Source organism: Emys orbicularis, chromosome 2 (genome assembly GCF_028017835.1).
Source record: "Emys orbicularis isolate rEmyOrb1 chromosome 2, rEmyOrb1.hap1, whole genome shotgun sequence".
In the NCBI taxonomy this organism is placed as follows: Eukaryota; Metazoa; Chordata; order Testudines; family Emydidae; genus Emys; species Emys orbicularis.
The window spans coordinates 25,273,280-25,294,021 of NC_088684.1; the positions used below are offsets into that span (position 1 = coordinate 25,273,280).

A 20,742-nucleotide genomic window follows, 5' to 3' on the forward strand; every position below is an offset into this window, starting at 1 on the left:
AACTTTTAATTTCAATTCAGGACAAAAACAAATGTTACAGATCAAAATTTCCAGGGGACATAATTCAGATTTTTGCTTAGCTCTAGTATGTAACTAGGCCTTGCATATATGTATATAGTTAATAAACATAGTTATCTGGGACCCAACTGTGCCCATGTGATTTATTCATATTATTGTTGCTGTGTAAGGAGCAAAAAACACAACAATAAATCTTAATAAATCCCTCCTTTCATCTTGCTTCCCACAAGCACTCTGAGGAAATCCACTTGCAACCACCCAATGTTTTATGTACATTGGAACAAATTCTGTAGTATGTCTCCTGAGAGATGCAACATAGAAGATACAGCTTAAGGCAGGGGCCAAAGGTGGTTTTAGGCCATCTTTGTGCTGTCAAGATTTCAGACTGTCAAGATTTCCAGACAGCCCCCGATGTAAGTTACAGCAGCTCTGAGAGCTAATTTATGGCAGCTTTTCTTAGCCTGCCTTTGGGCTTCACTGCAGCTCAAAATCTCTGTACTGGCATATAAGGGCCATAATTGGCCTTGTTGACTGCATTGCTTAGATGCCAGAGTGATTGGTGCTATATAAAATCTTAAAATACTTAACAAAACATTTACAGCATGCTTGTAGGAATGAGAAAATGTTGAAACTGCGATATTGCTAACACATGGCTAGTGCGTCCAAGAGCAGTTCTCCTTTCCCTCTTTTTCTTTGTTGCCTCCTCCACATCCCCCTCCATCATAGTTTGCTTTCTTTGTGATTAAGACTGTAAACTTCTCTGAGCCAAGGATCTTGTGGTCTGATGTGTCTGTAAAGCGCCTGACACCTCTGCATAAAGAGAGAATATTGTTCCACTTCCCCTTGGAGCAGGAATCATTTGAAGAAAAGGATGGCGGATAAGATGGAAGATAAGAGAGGAAGGATGGCCCTAGAGTGTGTCTCAAGGGGCCCGAGTACACTTCCTGACTGTTAGCCTCTCTGTGTGACAGGGAAAAATCCTTCCCTTCTCCCATCCTTTACCTGTCCTATCTTTTTAGATTTTAAGCCTCTCTGGGGGCAGGGACTGTCTCTCACTATGTGTATCTACAACACCTACTACAATGGGGCCTCCAGTTTTGGTTGAGGCCCTCTGGTACTACCATCACATTAATAATAATTTGAAATACTTAAAGAATGAGACAGCTGTCAGGGCAGCTTTTGCCCTAACAGCTTGGTAATGCCATTCCAACATATGAAGATGAAATTACTATCAATCAAATTGTCAATAGGCCGAATCCTGCCAGATGTTGAGCACCCTCTACTTCCAGGATCAGACCCACACTAAGTAAATCATAATTTCCACATAAATTCATTTATTACCACTAGATGTCTCTCTTTTCTATAGTTTGCTATACAACCCTCCAGTCTGTTTAAATCCATATAATGAAGTGCAATGCTAGTAGAGCAGTGGCTATCAACCTTTCCAGACTACTGTACCCCTTTCAGGAGTTTGATTTGTCTTGCGTACCCCCAAGTTACACCTCACTTTAAAACAACTTGCTTACAAAATCAGACATAAAAATACAAAAGTGTCAGACCACACTATTACAGAAAAATTGGTTATTTTCTCATTTTTACCATATATAATTATAAAATAAATCAACTTGTATATAAATATTATACTTACATTTCAGTGTATAGTACATACAGCAGTATAAACAAGTCATTGTCCATATAAAATTTTAGTTTGTACTGACTTTGCTAGTCCTTTTTATGTAGCCCGTTGTAAAACTAGGCAAATATCTAGATGGGTTGATGCACCCCTGGAAGACCTTTGCATACGCCCAGGGGTGCATGTGGCCCCAGCTGAGAACCACTGCCTTAGAATCACTGGGGAAATTGGGGTTTGTCCTTTTTACTTTCCTTTTTCCTCTTTCCCTCCCTCCTTTCTCTTGCTTCTTTTTTCCCTTTTCAATGCTTCCTTCCCTCTACAAAGCAGGTTTGTGTTGGGGGGGAAGGGGCTGCTCTCATTATGGGAGGCCCTCACAAAGACGTGGGGCTGGAATAGTGCTCTGAGAGTGATCCCCTCCGGTGGTGACCTGGGCCATCCTTTGGGACATCTGGTGAGACCCCTCAGCCTCCCACCTCTCAGAGTCTCAATGCTGATTGGCCAAGCAGAGGGCTATTGATAGGGAGGACTCAGGTCCTTTTGTTCTCTTTTAAGACCAAGCAAATAAGTCATAGCCTATCATGTATTTGATTAATCTTGCTGCTTCTCTTCAATAGTTGGCTCTATGCAGTTCCTGATTTTCTCTAATGTTATAGTGATTCTAACATATCAATTGAATAATGGCTATGAACAACGGTTGGTTGGTAGCTCATTTGAGAGCACTTCATTCTGATCAGTCAGTGTATCCAAAAGGGCAGGCCAGGCTCAGGACATCAGCCATGCAGGGGAGAAGTGGGCATGGCAGTGACATCACAAAGGCCAGTATTAGGACCTCAGCCTATTGGGCAAAGGTGTGTGTGGGGGGAAGTGGTGACCTAAAAGAGAGACCCTGACATCAGCCAGGCAGGACAGAGGTGCAGGGCAGGGGCAACCTCAGAGACCCCCGTGGTTTTGCTGCAGTAAGTCTCCTCCTCAAAGTCTCTCCCTGAGGACTGAGAGAGAATTAATATTCACGTACGTGAGCATGAGGATGAACCTCTTCGGAGTTTTCTCCTTTCATACTACTGATTTTGCTAGAAAATTAACATCCACATTTCCTACCTAGGACTTTCTCCCATAGAATCACTGAGGTCATTGAGGTTTGTCCTTTTAGGTTTCCCTTTTCCTCCCTCCTTTCTCTTCTTCTCTGCTTCTTTTTTCACCCTTTTACTTGCTTCCCTCCCTCCACCTCCCTTACCTGTGTTGGGGGGAGAAGGGGAGGGGTTCTCTCATTGTAGGAGGCCCTCACAAAGAGGTGGGGCTGAAATAGTGGTCTGAGAGTGACCCCCTCTGGTGGTGACCTGGGCCATCCTTTGGGACATCTGGTGAGACCCCTCAGACCCCCTCAGACCTCTCAGAGTCTCAATGCTGATTGGCCAGGCAGGAGGCTATTGACAGGGAGGATAAATTTCCCCAGCTTCCCTAACTCTGACCCATGGCTCTCCCTTCCTTGGCAGGCTCTGCATAAGGTCTTGGCAGAGCTCCTGGATGCCATGCTGGGAAACCTTCTGGCAGAGTCCCCAGACACAGACAGGCTCCAATACATATTGGAGGTGAGCACAATGAGGAGGGGCAGGGGACAATTTTACCTAATCGCTGGGGAGGACTGGAAAGAAGAGACTGGAAGATGCATTTTCCAATCTATCCTCCGATAAATATATCCTCATATAGCCCATTTTCCAATATATCCTCCAGAGCTGGAGCACCCACGGGGAAAAAGTACTGGGTCCTGAGCAACCCCCCTATCAGCTCCCCCCTTCCTCCCAGTGCCTCCCGCCCACCGTTGTGCCCCTCTGATCAGCGCTTCCCCCTCTCTCCCTGCGCCTCCTGCCTCCCGCAATCAGCTGTTTCGTGGTGTGCAGTAGGCTCTGGGGTGGTGGGGGAGGAGCGAGGGTGTGGCGCGATGGGGCGGGGGCAGAACAGGGCTGCTGGGCTGGCCGCTGTGTACATATGCCTGACATTCGCCTCCCAAAGCAAGCACTCTTCTCTCTGTTAAGTCAGGGAAGAAGGGCTCATGGAGGGCAGCAGAAGCACTTCAAAGACATACTGAAAATACACCTTAAAAAGGGAGGCATCAACCCAACAAACTGGGAGGACTTGGCGCAGAACAGAACACAGTGGCGCCACACCATACACCGGGGTGGGCAAACTTTTTGCCCTGACGGCCACATCTGAGTGTAAAAATTGTATGGCAGGCCATGAGTGCTCACAAAATTGGGGGTTTAGGTGCAGGAGGGGGTGAGGGTTCCGGCTGGGGGTGTGGGCTCTAGGGTGGGGCCAAAAATGAGGAGTTCAGGATGTGGGAGGGGGTTCCAGACTGGGGCAGGGGTGCGGGGGGTATGTGTGCGAAGGCTCTGGCTGGGGGTGTGAGCTCTGGGGTGGGGCTGGAGATGAGGGGTTTCGGCCTGAACAGAAACAGCAAATACAATGGCTAATCAAAGACTTCCCCTTGGTGTTTTTAGAACAAACCCACCTAGCCTACCATCAAGTGGATACCAACCTGGGGAAAAAGGTCCTTGAGAATCTATGACCCCTTAGGCGGAAGTTGTGGGAAACAGTGTGCCAGAAACTATTGGCCATGTTGGACCTCAGGGTCATTGGGGAATCATCCCCTAGTATAGCCTTTCTTAAATTGGGGATCCCAACCCAAAAGGGTGTCACAAGGTAGTGTAAGGGGGGGTCGCAAGCAGGGTCACCATATGTCCAGGTATTCCTGGACGTGACCTCTTTTTTGGTCCTCTGATCTCCCTCTGGGCAGATTTTGGAAATATGAAGAAATGTCTATGACTTTCCCTTGCCGTCAAAGCTGGGCAGCAGGAGAGCAGCAGTCACTGGTCAGGTGTCCAGCTTGGATGCCAGTGACACCACCAGCAGCAGGGCAGAAGGTAGGGTGGCATGGTATGTTATTGCTTTCCTTCTGTGCCACTGTTGGCGGTGGTGCTGCCTTCTGAGCAGACATGCCAAACTTGCGAAAAAAACACAGAAATTGGGCTTGTTTTTGGCTTAATTGGCTTGTGAGTTGCTTGTTGGCTAGTTTTTGGCTTGTTGTAGCTTGTTGATTCTTTTTTTTTTTTTTTTTTTTTGATCGGCTCCCAGCAAGCAGGGGCAAGCAGGGGTAAAGGGCAAGCAGGGGCAAGGGGAGGAGAGAGTCAGGGGTGCACAGCGGGCCCACTACAGTCCCAGACTGCACACCGGGGGGAATCTAGTGACATAGAGTGTCAGGGTTCTTAGGGATTGGCTCATTTTGGCCTTATTTTGAAATGGGATTAGCTTGATTTTTGGCTTATTGTGAAAGTCAGGGTGCTTCTGATCTGGGTGGCTGCAGAGCAAGTGGCTGCTAGTTGGGTGCCCAGCATAGATGGCAGTGCCACCTCCAGCGGCAGTGCAGAAGGAAGGGTGGCATGGTATGATATTACCACCCTTACTTCTGCATCACAGCTGGTGGTGGCACTGCCTTTTGAACTGGGCAGCAGAGAGCAGCTGCTACTCTATAGTCACCCAGTTCTGAAGGCAAGGAAAAATCATGGACATTTTTTCATATTTTCAAAATCTTCCAGGATGGAGATTGGAGGACTAAAGAAGAAGTTGGCCCAGGAAAACCCGGATGAATGGTGACCCTCCTGCACTAGCCTTGCCATCCCATTTTGGGTTGGGACCCCCAGTTTGAGAAACACTGCACTAGGGGATTCCCCTACAACACTGGTACAACACAACCAGTAGTTCTTGGTGGACTGTTTCCCACATCTTCCAGGGAAGTGGTCATAGATTCTCAGGAAATCTTTTCATATTTCAAATATCCGCCCGGATGGAGATCAGAGGACCAAAAAAGAGGTCATGTCCAGGAAAGCCCAGACTATGGTACCCCTATCAAAACATCAACACTCCTAACTTTACGTTTCCAGATAATTGTTTGTATATAGTTGTGTACATGGACAATATTATGATTATTAATAATAAGCCATGGACAATATTATGATTATTACCACAAATTGGTCAATGTTATGATTCTTGCCACAATCACTGAAAAAGGCTTCCAGCTCCCCAAACTGTATCCTGTTGTTTTTTCCAGAAAACATGTTTCTTAAATGTCCACGTATTTATTCCTGAAGGCTATTGCTTTACACTTTTTGAGAGGCTTCAGAGCCTTTGACTGCAGGGATAATGATTACATGGTTCATTTAATGCCCCTATAAGTATGTACAGTAATTTGCAATCACTTTTTTGGGGGGCAGGAGGGGCAGTGCATCACAGCCTGAAATATTTTCAAAGGGGAGGGGGGCAGCAAAAAAAGTTTGAGAACCCCTGCCTTAGACACTCCTTTAGTGGACTTCAACAAGGAAAATACATTGGCCTTGTCAAGGTTATTGGCCCAATGACTTACTAAGACAAAGTTCATATGAAGCCAAATTGATATTCAACCTTTTAGTGCCCAATCTTGCGCCTGTTGAAGTCAAAGGTGAAACTTCCAATAGACCCCTCGCTTGTGTTTGTGTACGCGCGTGTGTGTGTGTGCAGATAGATCTAATGAAGAGTCACCAGTGAGTGAGGGTGTTTCCAATGAACTCCTGCAGGGATTGGTTCTTGGGCCAGTGCTATTCAATGTTTTTCAATATGCAATGACCTGGAAGAAAATATAAAATAATTACCGACAAAGTTTGCAGATGACACAAAGGTTGGCGGGGTGATAAATAACGATGAGAACAGATCACAGATGCGGTGTGATCTGATTCGCTTGGCAAACTAGGCACAATCAAAACACATTTTTTAATGCAACCAAATGTATAGACACAGATACCTATGTATATATGCCTATACTCATGAGACATCAGTTTGGCTTATAAAAGCTTCATAGTGTGTAAATTACACATATCTGAAGCATAAATAGTTGATTGTTGTCATGCTGTTTTGTAAGTATAGCTTTAAGTAGAACTGTCCTTATGCATTACCAAATGAATAAGCATCACATTTTCCGCCTAGTTCCGTTTTGTTTCAAGCTTCATGAAATTATTTTTAAAATGTGCCTTTCAGTATTGCAGTGGTGGATTGAGGAGTCCATGCAGCCATTGTGATCTGAGAAAGTGATCTGATCTGTCCTTTCCCCAGAGGGAGAGATCTAGATACTATCAATTGGCAGGTGAGTGGATATTTTTTTAAAGATACCAGGCCCTCCACCAACAGCAGGGAAGGGGACTTAAAGATGGTTGACCCAGTATTCTTGGAGCACCTTTAAAGACAGGGGTTCAAGTATTGATTGCTTAACCTTAGGAGCACCTTATCTGAAACCTTGAATATTATGGGCCAATGTGAGAGGTCCCATTTTTAAGCCTATATGAAGTTTATATTATACATTGTGAGGAAAATGTTGATCTCACATCTGTGTGGCAGGTGTCTTGACTGATATCAGTTCAGATATTCTACAGCCATAGACCCGCTGTTGACATTACTGGAGTACAGAATATTGGCGCTAAGAGATTAATAATGTGGATCTCAGAGCAAAATTTTGCACTAATTTACAGCCCTGTGTTAAATCTCAAAGCAAGTATTGTAACTTAGAAGTTGATGACTACACTAGATATTTGAATATAAATGGTAGGAATAACTATAATGGGTATGTCTACACTACCCGCCAGATCAGCGGGCAGCAATCGATCCAGCGGGGATCGATTTATCGTATCTGTCTAGATGCGATAAATCGACCCCTGAGCCCTCTCCCGTCGACTCCTGTACTCCAGCGCCGCGAAAGGCGCAGGCGGAGTTGACAGGGGAGTGGCAGCAGTCGACTCATCGCGGTGAAGACACCACGGTAAGTCGATCTCAGTATGTCGACTTCAGTTACGTTATTCACGTAACTGAAGTTGCGTAATTTAGATCGATTCCCCTCCTCCTCACAGTGTAGACCAGGGCAATGGCTCTGTGAGACTTGAGCTAATGCATGAGGCTTCAATGCATAACAACTCTTCATGACCGCTTAGAGAAAAATTAACTAAAAGTAGGACTAACCATATTCTGGATCTTCCTAGCAGAGAAGAGGGGTACAAGTCTGTTCCATTAGCTTTAGATTTGTTATGGGATGTACATTGCCATGCACAGCTGCAGCACTATATAAATAATAATACCCAGATAGTAAAGCTTGCTTTACTATAAAGCCTGGGCTGGGAAGGAAGAGTGGAAATGGTTCTGTTATTCCTGCAGTTATCATGTATTGCAACATCTGAAAAAGCACACAGGATGAAATCCCGATCCCATTGAAGTCAACCCCAAAATTTCACTCAAAATGTTTGCTCTTGGCAGAAGGGGAAAAAATACCTTTGTTTTCCCACCGAGAGGATACTCACTTTAGTAACTTGTGGAGAGCTTCATAGGCACAGAGGCAGTGACTTATTACTTCAGAGCAGCAGCTTGTACAGAGATTGGTGCACATACCAAAAATGTTGTACAATGTTGTAGCAAAGTTGCTGCCCTCAACATGCTCCCTCCTGGCTGGATGTGGTGTTGCAGCACATTTTGCCTCAGTTTCCCTCATCTTCTTTTGGCCTACTCAGGCTGTAGGAGTGTCCTTGGCCTTCCAGCCAGACTATTTTGCTGTGTCCTGCTCCTTCTGGGGCAGAGTCCTTAGCAAAGTCCAACAGAAATATATACAAAACCAAAACTTCAGTCTGTCTGGGTTCAGCTGGTAGCCACCTCTGTTGCTCTAGACTGTCTTCCTGCCTAACCAGTATTCTAAGCCTCAATCAACTCCACAGACCAAGGGCTGGTGCACTCCTCCTCTCACTCAGGCATTCAGGCAGGCTAAAGTCCATCGATAAGTTTAGCCTTGAAATTAGATGAAGGTTTCTAACCATCAGAGGAGTGACGTTCTGAAACAACCTTCCAAGGGGAGCAGAGGGAGCAAAAAACCTAACTGGCTTGAAGACTGAGCTTGATGAGTTTATGGAGGGGATGGTATGATGAGACTGCCTACAATGGCATGTAGCCGATCTGTGACTGCTAGTAGCAAATATCTCCAGTGGCTGGTGATGGGACACTAGCTGGGGAGGGCTCTGAGTTACTACAGAGAATTCCTTCCCAGGTGTCTGGCTGCTGGGTCTTGCCGAAATGTTCAAGGTCTAACTGATCGCCATATGGGATTGGGAAGGAATTTTCCCCTGGGTCAGATTGTCAGAATACCCTGGGGGCTTTTGGCCTTCCTCTGCAGCACAGAGCATGGGTCACTTGCAGGTTTAAACTAATGTAAATGGTGGATTCTGTGTAACGTGAAGTCTTTAAATAATGATTTGAGGATTTCAGTAACTCAGCCAGATGTTATGTGTTTATTACAGGAGTGGGTGGATGAGGTTCTGTGGCCTGCAATGCGCAGGAGGTCAGACTAGATGATCATGATGGGCCCTTTTGGCCTTAAAGTCTATGAGGCATCAGGACCTCTGGCTCCAGTCAGGTTTTCAGATCACCCCTGGAAAAGCTTGTGGGCTTGTCTGTCCTTCTTGGCCTTCTTTCAGGCAACTCCCCAGAGAGGGAACTCTCCACCTCCTCTCCTATCCTCTAGGTCTCCTCAGTTGGGCTCACCCAGCTCTTTATGGGAAAAAAACCCAGCTCCCCCTCCGAGTGGACTTTATCACTAAGTAGGCCTGGCCCACCCTCCAGGTGCACTCAAACAGGTTAATTGGCTTCTCAGGTCCATACTAACAGTTTCATAGCATTTGTGGGGTAAACACCCCACCGTACATACAGAGATTAGAGATTTGTCTCCAAGAGTTCTCTCTCAGGGTCCAGATGTAGCTATTGTACTTCCTTACAAGCACATGGGATAGATGTAAGTGATTGGAAGAAAATGAGGAAGAGAGAGTAGTATGTGTGTATTCCACTGAGAATGTACTGGAAAAGAAAAAAAGTAGCCTATTTGGATGTTTGCTCTTTGGTAGACAAAATTATTGAAAATGTGGACAGTTTTATAATAGCAGTGTATGAGGGCATCCCTGTTTTGGTGATTTTTAGGATGAAATTAGGATTTTTTTTCTCACTTCCTAAATCAGCAAGGAAAGAATTGCTTAAAAGTGTCCTCTATGGATCAGTGCAATTGTAGCCTTGTTGGTCCCAGGATACTAGAGAGACAAGGTAGTTGAGACCTTTTTCTTCAAGAGCTCTGTGTAGCTCAAAAGCTTGTCTATTTCACCAACTGAAGTTGGTCCAATAAAAGACCATTATCTCACCCACCTTATCTCTTTGTGGATCAGGCAGCTGGAGTTAGGCTGTCACCACGCAAATTTTCTGGGTGCTGGTTTGAAATCTGCACTGCCACCTTGGTTGAGACTGCAGCATTTGGTGGGCTAGGTCACGGAAGTAGGGTGACAAGCTCCCACTATTGAGGGAACGTGTGTGCCCAGTTTCCATTACTGCCTTAGTATTTGGGCACTCCTGTGGTTGGAGAGGATGAGGTTACTGGTCAGTCAGAGGCAGCCTGCTTCTATTCTATACAATGCATCTCTTTAGACAACATATGGCCACAACATCAGGCCATCTTAAGCAGGTCAAGCACAAGATTAGTGGAGAAACAGTGCACGCTCCTGCTGCTCCACTGAAATCCCCTGGATGAGATGGTCCCAGAGGTGGCTGCAAACACCTTTGTTTAATGTGGTGTTTTATGCGAGATACCATGTCAGATAGCCTGTTGCTCTATTAACATCACATGAGTCCAGCTGCACCATAGCCTTCCTATTACCATTTTTAATGGTAAAAAGCAACCAATTTTAGAAGTTTTCAATTAGGTGAGCAATTGGCTATAGGGCAACCCTTGCTGCCTATGAATGAGTTAAGTACCAAAATTTAAATATGGCAGCTCTGGTGAGTCAGTGGAGGAGGGGGGCACCCGGAATTCCATTGGCCTGAATCACCGTGTTACTCCAATTTCACACCAGTGGAGTTACAGTGGTGTAAACAGTGTAATACACTGAATGAGGCCCAGAGTTGATAACCTGTGAATGTTGGGAGGTTTAAAAATGCGTTTGACTGCTGGATGTTGTCCCACCTTATATATTTGAATAATTTAATTTTGATTGTTTGGGTAGCTCCAAGAAATGGGGTAATGAGGATTTGGCCTTTTAGGACTTGTCTCCACAAACACAAATTGCACTGGTTTAACTAAATCTATTTCTGTATAGTTAAATTGGTCCGCCCACCCTTGTGCAGACAGATTCAGAATAAACAATGCCAATTACTGAACTGCCAGCTTCCATTCCTGGAGCACCTATGTGTCCCATGCTTTGCTTAGAAGATCTGGCAGAATAGGCTCAAACCACAGGGAAATATTTGTTAGAAGGAACAAACTAATGAAGAGTGAAGGGAAAGCAAATCCAGGGAGGAATGATGCCACAAGAGCCAAAAGAAAAAAACCACAACACACTCCCTCCCTCCCCCCCCCCCCCCAATCCCTAAACAAGATGTCAAAATAAATAAATTTTATTCAAAAGTGAGAGGAGGGAAGAAATTTTCTGTCAAACTGCAGAAACCAAGTGAAGGAGTTATCATAGAAACCTCCCTGCTCAAAAATTACTATTGGATCAGGTTATCTGTACTAGACACAGAAAGGAAGAAGATTCTAATGGTGGACGTCACGCTGCCATTCAAAAACACGTCATCGGCCTTCCACGAAGCCCAAGCTTGGAAGGTGCTGAAATACACCCTGCTGGCTAACACCCTGAGAGCCCAGGGCTATGAGGTCCAGATCCATGCCCAGGTCGTGGGAGTGCTGGGGACCTCCATAACAAGCCAGTGCTGAGAGCGTGCAGAGTTGACGCTATGCCCGGCTCATGGTGTCAGACACCATCAGGTGGTCCAGAGACATATACACTGAGCACATCATGGGACACCATCAGTACCACCTTGAGTAATCGAGAATGCCGGTCAGGGAAATAACCCACTTCCTTCCTTCCCTGATGAACCAAGGGATGCACCCCACCCATGTACTTATTCACTACAACAATACTGACTTGGACTCTAAATACATTCTACGGGTGGTGTATCCGAGATCACTTATCCACTGACATTTTAAAAACTCCCACACCCCAATCTGGGTCTATGCTGGTTATGTACTATGTATATATCTTATAAACCTTGTAACCAACACTTGTAATCCCTCCTAACCCAAGCCTGACCCCAGGTGTACAGTACCTCCCTTCTTATTTAAAATCAATTTTACACAAGTTAACAAGTTAGAATTAAAGTTAAAACACACCTAGGCAACTGCACTACTTTGCTACCTAATACTTGGCTTGTCTGCTGCAAATTAATAGATGAAATTAATAATTTGCAGGAAGTTTAAGAAATTTGTTAACTTACATAGTGCTAAAAGTGTACTAGGGTCTTAACAAACAAGTAAACACACACAACTGAGTAGCTGGAGCACAAACTGCTCTGACTGCTCCCCATCTTGGCACACCTCTGTACTGGGGGCTTAGAGGGAGGAATCCTAGTATTTCCTACACAAACTCTGCTGTGGGAATTCAGACAGGGTGTGTTACAGCATCTTTATGCCACATGAGCAGTGTAGAGTGGCTAGAACATAGACTAGAATTTGGCCCAAGCTTCCTACTTGAGGGAGCTACATTCTCAGCCATTAAGACTGAAGCCACAAAATGTAGATTTGAGGTGATTCTACACATCACGTTTTATTTACATGAGAGCATTTCCTGCGCTAGCAATGAATGAAATTATATCTTGTAAAATTTTAAGAGCTATAGTGAAAAGTTTCAATAAGCTTTTTTGTGATCATTAAAGTTTCCATCAGTAGGTTGTCACTAGTACAGTCAGTCATGCAGGCCACGAGTAAGCAACCAAATGCCCCTGGCTTCAGTTGAATGAAACTCAGGTCCTGCAACAATGTCCTCAAGGTGACCTGGATGAGAAAGTTTCAAACTTATGCTAGATCTTTATAAGAGTAAGGCATCTATGCACCTGGTTAGCTTTACTCATGGAAGTAGTCCCATAATGATGGGGCTGTTTAGCCAATTGAGTGGCTGAACATGGTACAGTGCTTTGATATGGAGTTTATATCCTCCATATTGTAAAGCTTGCATGACCCGAGACCAAATTCAACACAACATATACAAAATAATGCAAATCCATATTAATGCAGTCCCCCTATTGTAAGTTCCTTGGGGGACAGTGTTTGTACAGTACCCCACACTGTGGAGTCCTGGTCGATGTTTTGGTTTCATAGGTGTTACCACACCATCTTTCTTTAATAGGTAATTATCATGGCAGTTTATTTATATACAGTGGTTGCTATTACAAGGCAACACTTCCCCAATGGAAGAGTTATTTCCTAATTATAGGAGAAAACTGTAGCATCTTACAACTGTGTGCCACAGTAAGTGCTGGAAATTAACTTGTTAGACAACAGTCACAGATTAAGAAAAGCCACCAAAACCCTTATGACACAGTATATCTAATCCCATCACTTCTTTGCTGCACAATCCCTTCCCAATGTCAGTTAACTGCTCAAAAGGTGAGTGTCAGGTGTGTACATTCTAGACCTACCCCCTTACGGGTTCCTAGAAGAGATGGAGAATTTGTATCACCTCACTGTTAGGCAGTAGAGACTTGGGATTTAGAGGTGTACCAAGCACCTCACAAGAATGGGGTCTGATTTTAACTGCAACTTTTAGCTTTTTTGGAAGTTTGGTAGTAACAAAAATAACTAAAAAAAAGTTTCAGCTTAGTTTTATTTACTCAATGCTTAGACATTTACAGAAACATTACAATATATACAGTTTCTATATACATGTATTGTGTTCCATTTTATAGAAAGAGTAACAATACTTTAAAGTAATTTACAAACCTTTTACTGTTGCAGACTAACATTGTAATAACACTTTGGAGGCAGGGTTGCCTAATGGCTAGAGAACTGGACAGTGATTCAGACATGATCATATTCCTGGCTTGAGCACTAGATGACTTTGGGCAAGTCACTTCACTGCCCTGTGCCTCAGTTTCCCCATCTGTAAAATAGGGATAAGAATACCGACCTTCCTTTGAAGAGTGCTGTAAGAACTAGGTATTAGTAGATGGACAACTTCAATAGGATTTGGACTGGGCTCCTTGTGAAGCCATTAAGTATCTGGAGATTAGTGAAGTTTCTCTCATCTGCTTTGTGTCTTATACCTCTTCTCTAGCATTCTTGGGGCCACATGTGGCACTTGATTCTCAGTAAAAAGTCAGATATGCCACCTTTTACCTGCACATGGCCTCAAAAATATATTCTTTTCAATAGGGTTTTACAGTAATCAAATTGTTCCTATTGTAATGAACTGTTACGTAGAAACAAAGCTAGTACATTATGCAAATTGAGAGGACATGGAAGTTTTACATAAAGTAGCAGGAAGAGGATTTTTTAATAAATGCATGATAAATGGCACTGATCCCATTGCCACTGAGGTCAATGGCATAATTTCCCAAGGAGGAGAGAAATTGGTCATTTGCTTACTCATCTTTACATTAAAGATGAAACTATATTCCAGGAAACTGAACTTTCTCCAAGTTAGTGAAATACATTTTTCCTCCCCTAATGTATAGCATGAGTTATTTCAGGAAGAAGTGATATGAGTTTAGAAAGACTGGATATAACCCATGATCAGATGAATGTAATAAGTTTCATATAAACTGTTCAAACGTTTTAAGTTTTTGAAAAAGTAACCTGGTTTAAGTGTTTCATATTTTTACTCCACTGAACATTGGCTCTAACAGCTGGAAGAAAACGTTGTCTTGGGGACAGTTGTTATGACAGACACAGGTAGTGATCAGCATCATTGGCTTTTTGAGGACTTTGCTCTGGGGACACTGGAACTCAACCTTGATTGTCTTGGTGTTGTGTGGTGTGCAGCATCGTCCATCAGTGCAGAGCCCACAATAGCGGGGTTTATAGGTCTGTATACTAGTGCAGTTCTTGTACTCAAAGTGAACAGCTTTCAATGACTTCTTTGTTCGGACACACTTTTTCCCTTTCTAAGAAAAACATCAAGTGTCATTAAATGTGTGTCATACAGGCAGTTTAGTATACAGAAGAAAGTTAGAAACATGCAGGTTTACTGTGGGGTTTGGAAACCTTGGGCTTGTTTCTCATCTCTTCACTGGCGCTACAGCAGTCAGACTCCAGTTACTTCAATGGACATATTACTAGCAGAGGCAGATTAGGGCTTTGTGAGGCCCTGGGCGAGAGCAAATGGGGCCCCATCCCTACCCCTTCTGCTTGTAATCTTCCTTACCCGCTCCTGCTCGGGAGTGGGGTCAGGGGACGGGGGCTTCTCCCACTCACCCAGCAGGAGTGGTGGGCAGGCAGAGCAGGGGTGCCCATTTTTCTACCCCCCCTCCCCCAATTGGCCAGAATTACTATTCTCACTCATGAGATTTGACCCAGGCCCCTTAATTCATGTATTGCACAAGTCTCTGGTAAGCCACCTCTACTTATTCTGTGGTCAGGCCCACCGTTGACAATTAAATGTACCAAGAAAAATCCCAAACCCTTGCTCAAATTAAATCTTTGTGTAACACCTCTTTGAAGTCAGTAAAGTTGCACCAGGAAGTTTAGAAACTAAAACGGTTACTAATTATAATAAATCTTATGAAACATACAGATGCCAGAACATAGTTAACGGACAGCACCTCCCTACAAATAAAACTTCTGTAATGTGTTGGAAAAAGCAAACTGTTGCTTGTTCATGTGTCTGTTTAATGCACTTGAAATGCCAGCATTATATTTTGTATTTGAAAAGGAGGAGGAATTCGGGCAACAAAGAACTCACTCTAGCAAGTGCTTGGGTTCATACCTTATCAATCAGCTGTTCGTTCTCACAAGGTCGCACCATGCAGAGTCGTGTCTGCTTCATCATCTCACACTGAGGATTCCTGTTTGTAATGCGGGTGGAAAAGCCCATTCCACAGCTTTTGGAACATGAACTCCATTCTGTTGTCTGCTCAATACAGTTGGAACTTGAGTCAGAGACATCAATTCCAAGAGTTGATTCTTTTGTATATGCTATAAATAAAAAACCCAAATACTCCATTATAATAAAAATACTGGATTCCTGTAAGAGTCCATTTGAACTCCACCTAGTTCGTTAATAGCGAACAATCCAAGACAAAAATAAATTCTCTTACCTTATGACTTTGAAATAGGACTTAGCAACTTTAAAGCGGATTACTGGAGTGCTTTTTAGCACTAGAGATTTGTTATTTAGGTGTTTGAAAGGGCTCACTTGACAGCCCTGGAGACTGAAGTCCTCGGTTTATCAACAAAATGGGTACTGCTTAGTGCAGAAATTTATGTACACTATCCCTTCCCATGCATCCCAACCCTAATCCGGAGGGGAGAGTCGTTCAGTCTCCATGCCCAGTGTGATAACTTCCCCATCACTGCTAGTTGTGATGAGGATTTTACTGCTGATCTGCAAGTCATGTGTGAATGACTAAGTTTTACAAGAGGTTTATCTTTTGTTCTTTGTCAGATTAGTCACCAAAAATTTAGGTATGAAATATAATTTCAAGACAATCCTTACATCTTATTGAATTGTAGTAAACTGCAGTGGAAGTAAGTTAGATGATTTTATGGCTATGGGAATAAAGCAATCTTGTCAATTATTAAAAAAGTGATGTCAAAGTACTTACAAAGACTGATTATTGTTATGACACTGTACTACCACATGTACAGCATGTGTTAAGCTGTAAAACAAATATTGCCAGCTTTATGGTTACTTGGTGAAGGCTAACATTCTTTTACCCTAGGAGAGAACCAGAGTGAGTTCAAGTGACCTTGGAACACCCATTTCCTGAGCCAGTCAAGAGGGCTTGGCTTGATTCCCAGTGGAAACCTACTGGCTACACTATTGCGACAACTCTTGCTAGAAGCTATTCCACTATCCTCTTGCAAAGGCAGGCTCCAAAAAAACTGGAGATTTTCTAAGTGATATCTCCAGTTGCAAAAAGGGGGCAGGGAGGGGGGAAGGCCAGGACCAATATTGACAATGTCCATGCGTCAACCTGTCATCAAGAAAAAGCAAATGATTATGAGGAACTGTAGGATGAAGGTGGCAATATTTTGTACTTACATCATGCGGTACCTTTCATCAGATATTTCAGAGCATGTTCTAAACTGTAACTAGAGCTCAACATTCTTGCCAGGCAAGAACCAGTAAATATGGTTTCCTTTTTCAAATGTGTGAGCTGATGTTCAGCAGTGTTAAGTGACTGGATCAAGGCCACACTGAAAAGCAAGGTGCAGTGGCCCCAACGCCTACCTTTTAGCACTAGATTTGCAGGTTTACCTTACAAAGAACTGGTAAGTTTAACTACAGTTTTAAAAAGGAAAAACATTCATAATTTCAGAAAGGGTGGAGGGGAAGTTACATGGCTGCTGCTTTAAAAAAAAAAAAATCCAACTGGTACTTGATTTTTCTAAAATGCTCCTCAGGTTCCCTGAGAACTGAGCTGAAGACTTCCCCAGTTTCCCAGCCAGACCAAGTGACAACAAGAGGAATGAGAAAATTTGGAATGGGATGGTTCTTTCAGACCCATTGACTGACTGTATCTACACTAGTAGTTTCCCCTAATGTTGCCTGCTGCTGTTAACAGCTGTAGCTATGGGAGCTCGAACATATACAGGTGCTGGAAGCTGGTGCCATTTTAATTACCATGTCTATACCACATCTTCCACCATTGTTACCACTAGCAATGGACAGAAGTTTTAGGAAGAGCATATAGTATAGATAAGGTGACTTCTGTAGTATCTGATGTTAGTCTCAGAGAAACCAGCAAGATTGTAGATCTAGGAGCAGTAGGACTCAGGTGGTTGGTTCCCCCTCCCTGTCTCTGTCCTGTCCCCTCCCTCCATCCCCCCCGTGGTCTTGGGAGAAGACTGCAGAGAGAAAGCCATCCAAAGTCTCGTGCAAGTAGGAGTGGATACAGTCAAAGCAGAGACCTTTGGTCCTTGGAGAACTTTCTAGGGTTTTGACCAGACTTTCTCTGCCCTGTGCTGATAGGTTGTTTGTGCCAACCCTTTTCCTCCCAGTCTCTACACCTTAGCTTCACTCCACAGCTACTCCTCATCCCCCCCTTCCTTTCAGGATATCACTTCCTAGCTAACCTCCCCACCCCAAAAGAATCAGAACTCACATGATGTTTGCCATTGTTCACTATGCTTGTGTTCTACTCTTTCCCCCACCCTGTTTCTGCCATGTCTATTTAGATAGCAAGCTTGTCAGGGCAGGGACCATTTGCTACTCTTTGCACAGTGAGGGTCCCTTCTTGGTTGGCCCTTAGGCACTACCATAATAAAATCATTTCTCAGGCCGGCCCCACCTCTGCACACACTACCAGGTGTAGTGCTTACGGGACTAGTGATTGGGCACTGCTGTTCCTGGTAGGGCCCTGGTTTTAAGAGGCTAATTACAGTTTATGCATTTGTTTCCTTTGGGGGTGGTTTTAAGTGCCTTTTGCAATTCCACTTTTAGTCCTATTTTCTGTATAGTCACTAATGTTCTATATGCATTTCTTATACAAAAACTGGAAGTGGAGTTCTAGGTTTGATAACCAAGTGGGCATTTCCAATACACAATCATTACAGGGTTCATTTGACTGCAATAGCAAGTCTGAATAGCTCACCAGCCATAGCAAAACTGCCCAAAGTCACTTCCTCTTTAGGGTCACAAGTCCACTTCTCACAGCACTCTCCTGGGACTTCAGTTTTCCTTGGGAAAGGGCAATCAGGACCAGGGAGCAGTAGGTCAAGGTTACAGCGGGGCACACAGCCAATCTGTCCATCTCTGCAGGCACACTGGTATTTACAGCTGGGCTGGAATGTCTCCCCACTCTGATAAATAACCCCATCAAACACACAGTTGTCTCCTTCAAGCACTGGTATAAAGAGGGGAAAGTGCATGAGTTACATGTAAAACTAAGACTACACACAGGTGGCATATTTGCTCCACTTCATTAAAAGAATAGCAATGTTCTCTTTCATAGCAGAACGCAGAAGCTGCAGTTCTGAGGTGAAAGACTTCTCATTTACACTTTAGAGGAGCTCATTTTGTCTGCCACACCTGCTACCCCAGTACTTTGGTGGTGAAATCCCTAGGTGACTCCAGGAAGAGGAAGCCCTGAGGAAGAGGTGTCCAAGCGGTGATCTAAAGTAGGCGGTGCCATGGTAGCTCATATGGTTAGCAAACAGGAATGTAAATCACAGAAAGATACACGGGGGTGGAGGAAGAGAGACACCTTTCCCTAGCTGAGGAGGAAGCCAACAGATTTCCTTGGTGCCTGAGCATCCCCATGGCTTCTCCCCCTGTGACATATGGTCTCCATGTTAGGGGCAGCCACGCCCATCTCTAGGGGCCCACCGATCTGTGTGTGGGGAACGTGCCTGACTCTGCCCCCAGGAGGTACCCCGGGCAGAGCCCAGCTGGGAGCGGATGTCCCTCGCCCAGCCCCGAAGCATCCCGGCTGAGCACTGCCCAGCCCAGCCCGGCACCGGGGGCAGCAGCTCTGGCTGCGATGCTCTCAGGCGGGCCCCGTTGCAGCTGGCCCAAGACCCGGTCTCAGGCTCCGCAGCCGCACTTACCCATGCAGATGCCCCGCCCGGCCCCGGCGCTGCGGTCGCAGTAGAGGCCGCTGCCCTGGTCGCAGGGCTGCCGCTCGGAGCAGCTCTCCCCGCGCTGCCGGGCGCACACCAGGCAGCAGGCGCAGCCGTCCAGCACGGCGGGCACTCCCGGGGCGCAGCTGGGTGGCTCTGCCGGGCACGGGCGGCCGCCGCACTGCGGGGGGCACGGCGGCGGCTGGCCACTCACCTGCGGGGCAGACAGACAGACCAAGTCAGCGGGCACCCTGCGGCCCCCTCCCCGCAGCGCCCAGCCACGGGGCGCCGCAGCTCCGGCCCGGCCCTGCCCTTGCCTTGCACAGCAGCAGCAGCAGCCCCAGGCTGGGCAGGCGCTGCCTCCGGTCACAGCCACGCGTCAGCCTCATCCCGCCGCGAGTCCCACCCGGCTCCGCTGGCCTCCCTGCGCGCAGCCCTCTAGAGCCGGTTATATAGAGCGCCACTGAAACCCCGTCCTCCCATTGGGTAGCGCGGGGGCGGGGCGCGGCGCGGGAACCAATCCCAGGCGCAGGGGCAGGTTCTGGTCCCCTCTCTCTCCCCGCATCGGACTCGGGCCCTAACTTCCAGCCCGTGGCACGGCGTGGTACCGCGAGCTGAGCGTGTGCGGGGACCGCGGTGGGAGCTGCTGCCTGAGCTGGACGGGTAGGGATGTGACGGAGGTTCATAAAGAGGGAGGGACGGAGGGAGAACGTGTGTGCATATGTGAGAGAGAAGTTGTTAGGAGGACAGGGACTTGTGCTCCTCCCTGGACACTGAGTCTGCACTCTGCCGCCTGTCTAAGGGTTAACGCTCTAGAGCGGCCAAATGCCCAGATACAGTAATCCAGCTCTTTAACAGAAAACCTGGAAGTAGGTGCCTGCTAGATTTAGTGAGTACCTGCCTCCCGCCAGGACTCAGCCCTTTCAGAAGTCAGTCTGTTGTTTAAGGGAATAATTTCCCAGCCACCACTTTCAGGAAGCAAAACAAAAAATGCTAATCACCCTGGCAAGTGCAGAGCTGAGGCATGAAGCAGATGGATGGGGGAAGATGGTGGCACAAAGCATAGAAGTCCCTCCAGGACCATCCTCACCTTTGCACTGTGTGTGCACCCATCACATCTGTACTTGGGTGCTGCTAGAGTTCTCAATAAGGAATAAGCAATTTGCTAAGATTAGCCCAGAGGTTAATGGCTGGGTCCTTTGAGAGGATCAGCACTATGGTTTCCCTGAGCCTGGACTGTTTGCTGCATCAGTGCAGGAGTTAATATTAGGTGGTGTGCACGGCCCACCCTGTTACCAACCCCAAATGTTCAAAAATCATGAGTCAGGCTTACCAAAAATCATGATTCACCTTAAAATGATCAGATTATGTAAAAAAATAATAGATTCTGTGTTTTTTATTTGCCTTCTCCTTTTTGAGCATGAGTGCGCACTGGGGGTCA

At 45.5% G+C, this 20,742-nt stretch overlaps 1 protein-coding gene across 1 annotated transcript; it reads right to left on the reverse strand.

Annotated features, from left to right (window-relative positions):
* Positions 1 to 14,389: 14,389 nt before the first annotated feature.
* On the reverse strand, positions 14,390 to 19,690 carry CCN3 (cellular communication network factor 3). The gene is made up of 5 exons (XM_065399282.1): positions 19,619 to 19,690; positions 19,290 to 19,515; positions 18,335 to 18,586; positions 15,505 to 15,713; positions 14,390 to 14,683 (listed from the first exon to the last, which is right to left on the reverse strand). The coding sequence occupies exons 1-5, from the start codon at positions 19,688 to 19,690 to the stop codon at positions 14,390 to 14,392; spliced, it is 1,053 nt and encodes a 350-aa protein (XP_065255354.1).
* Between the last annotated feature and the right edge of the window lie 1,052 nt (positions 19,691 to 20,742).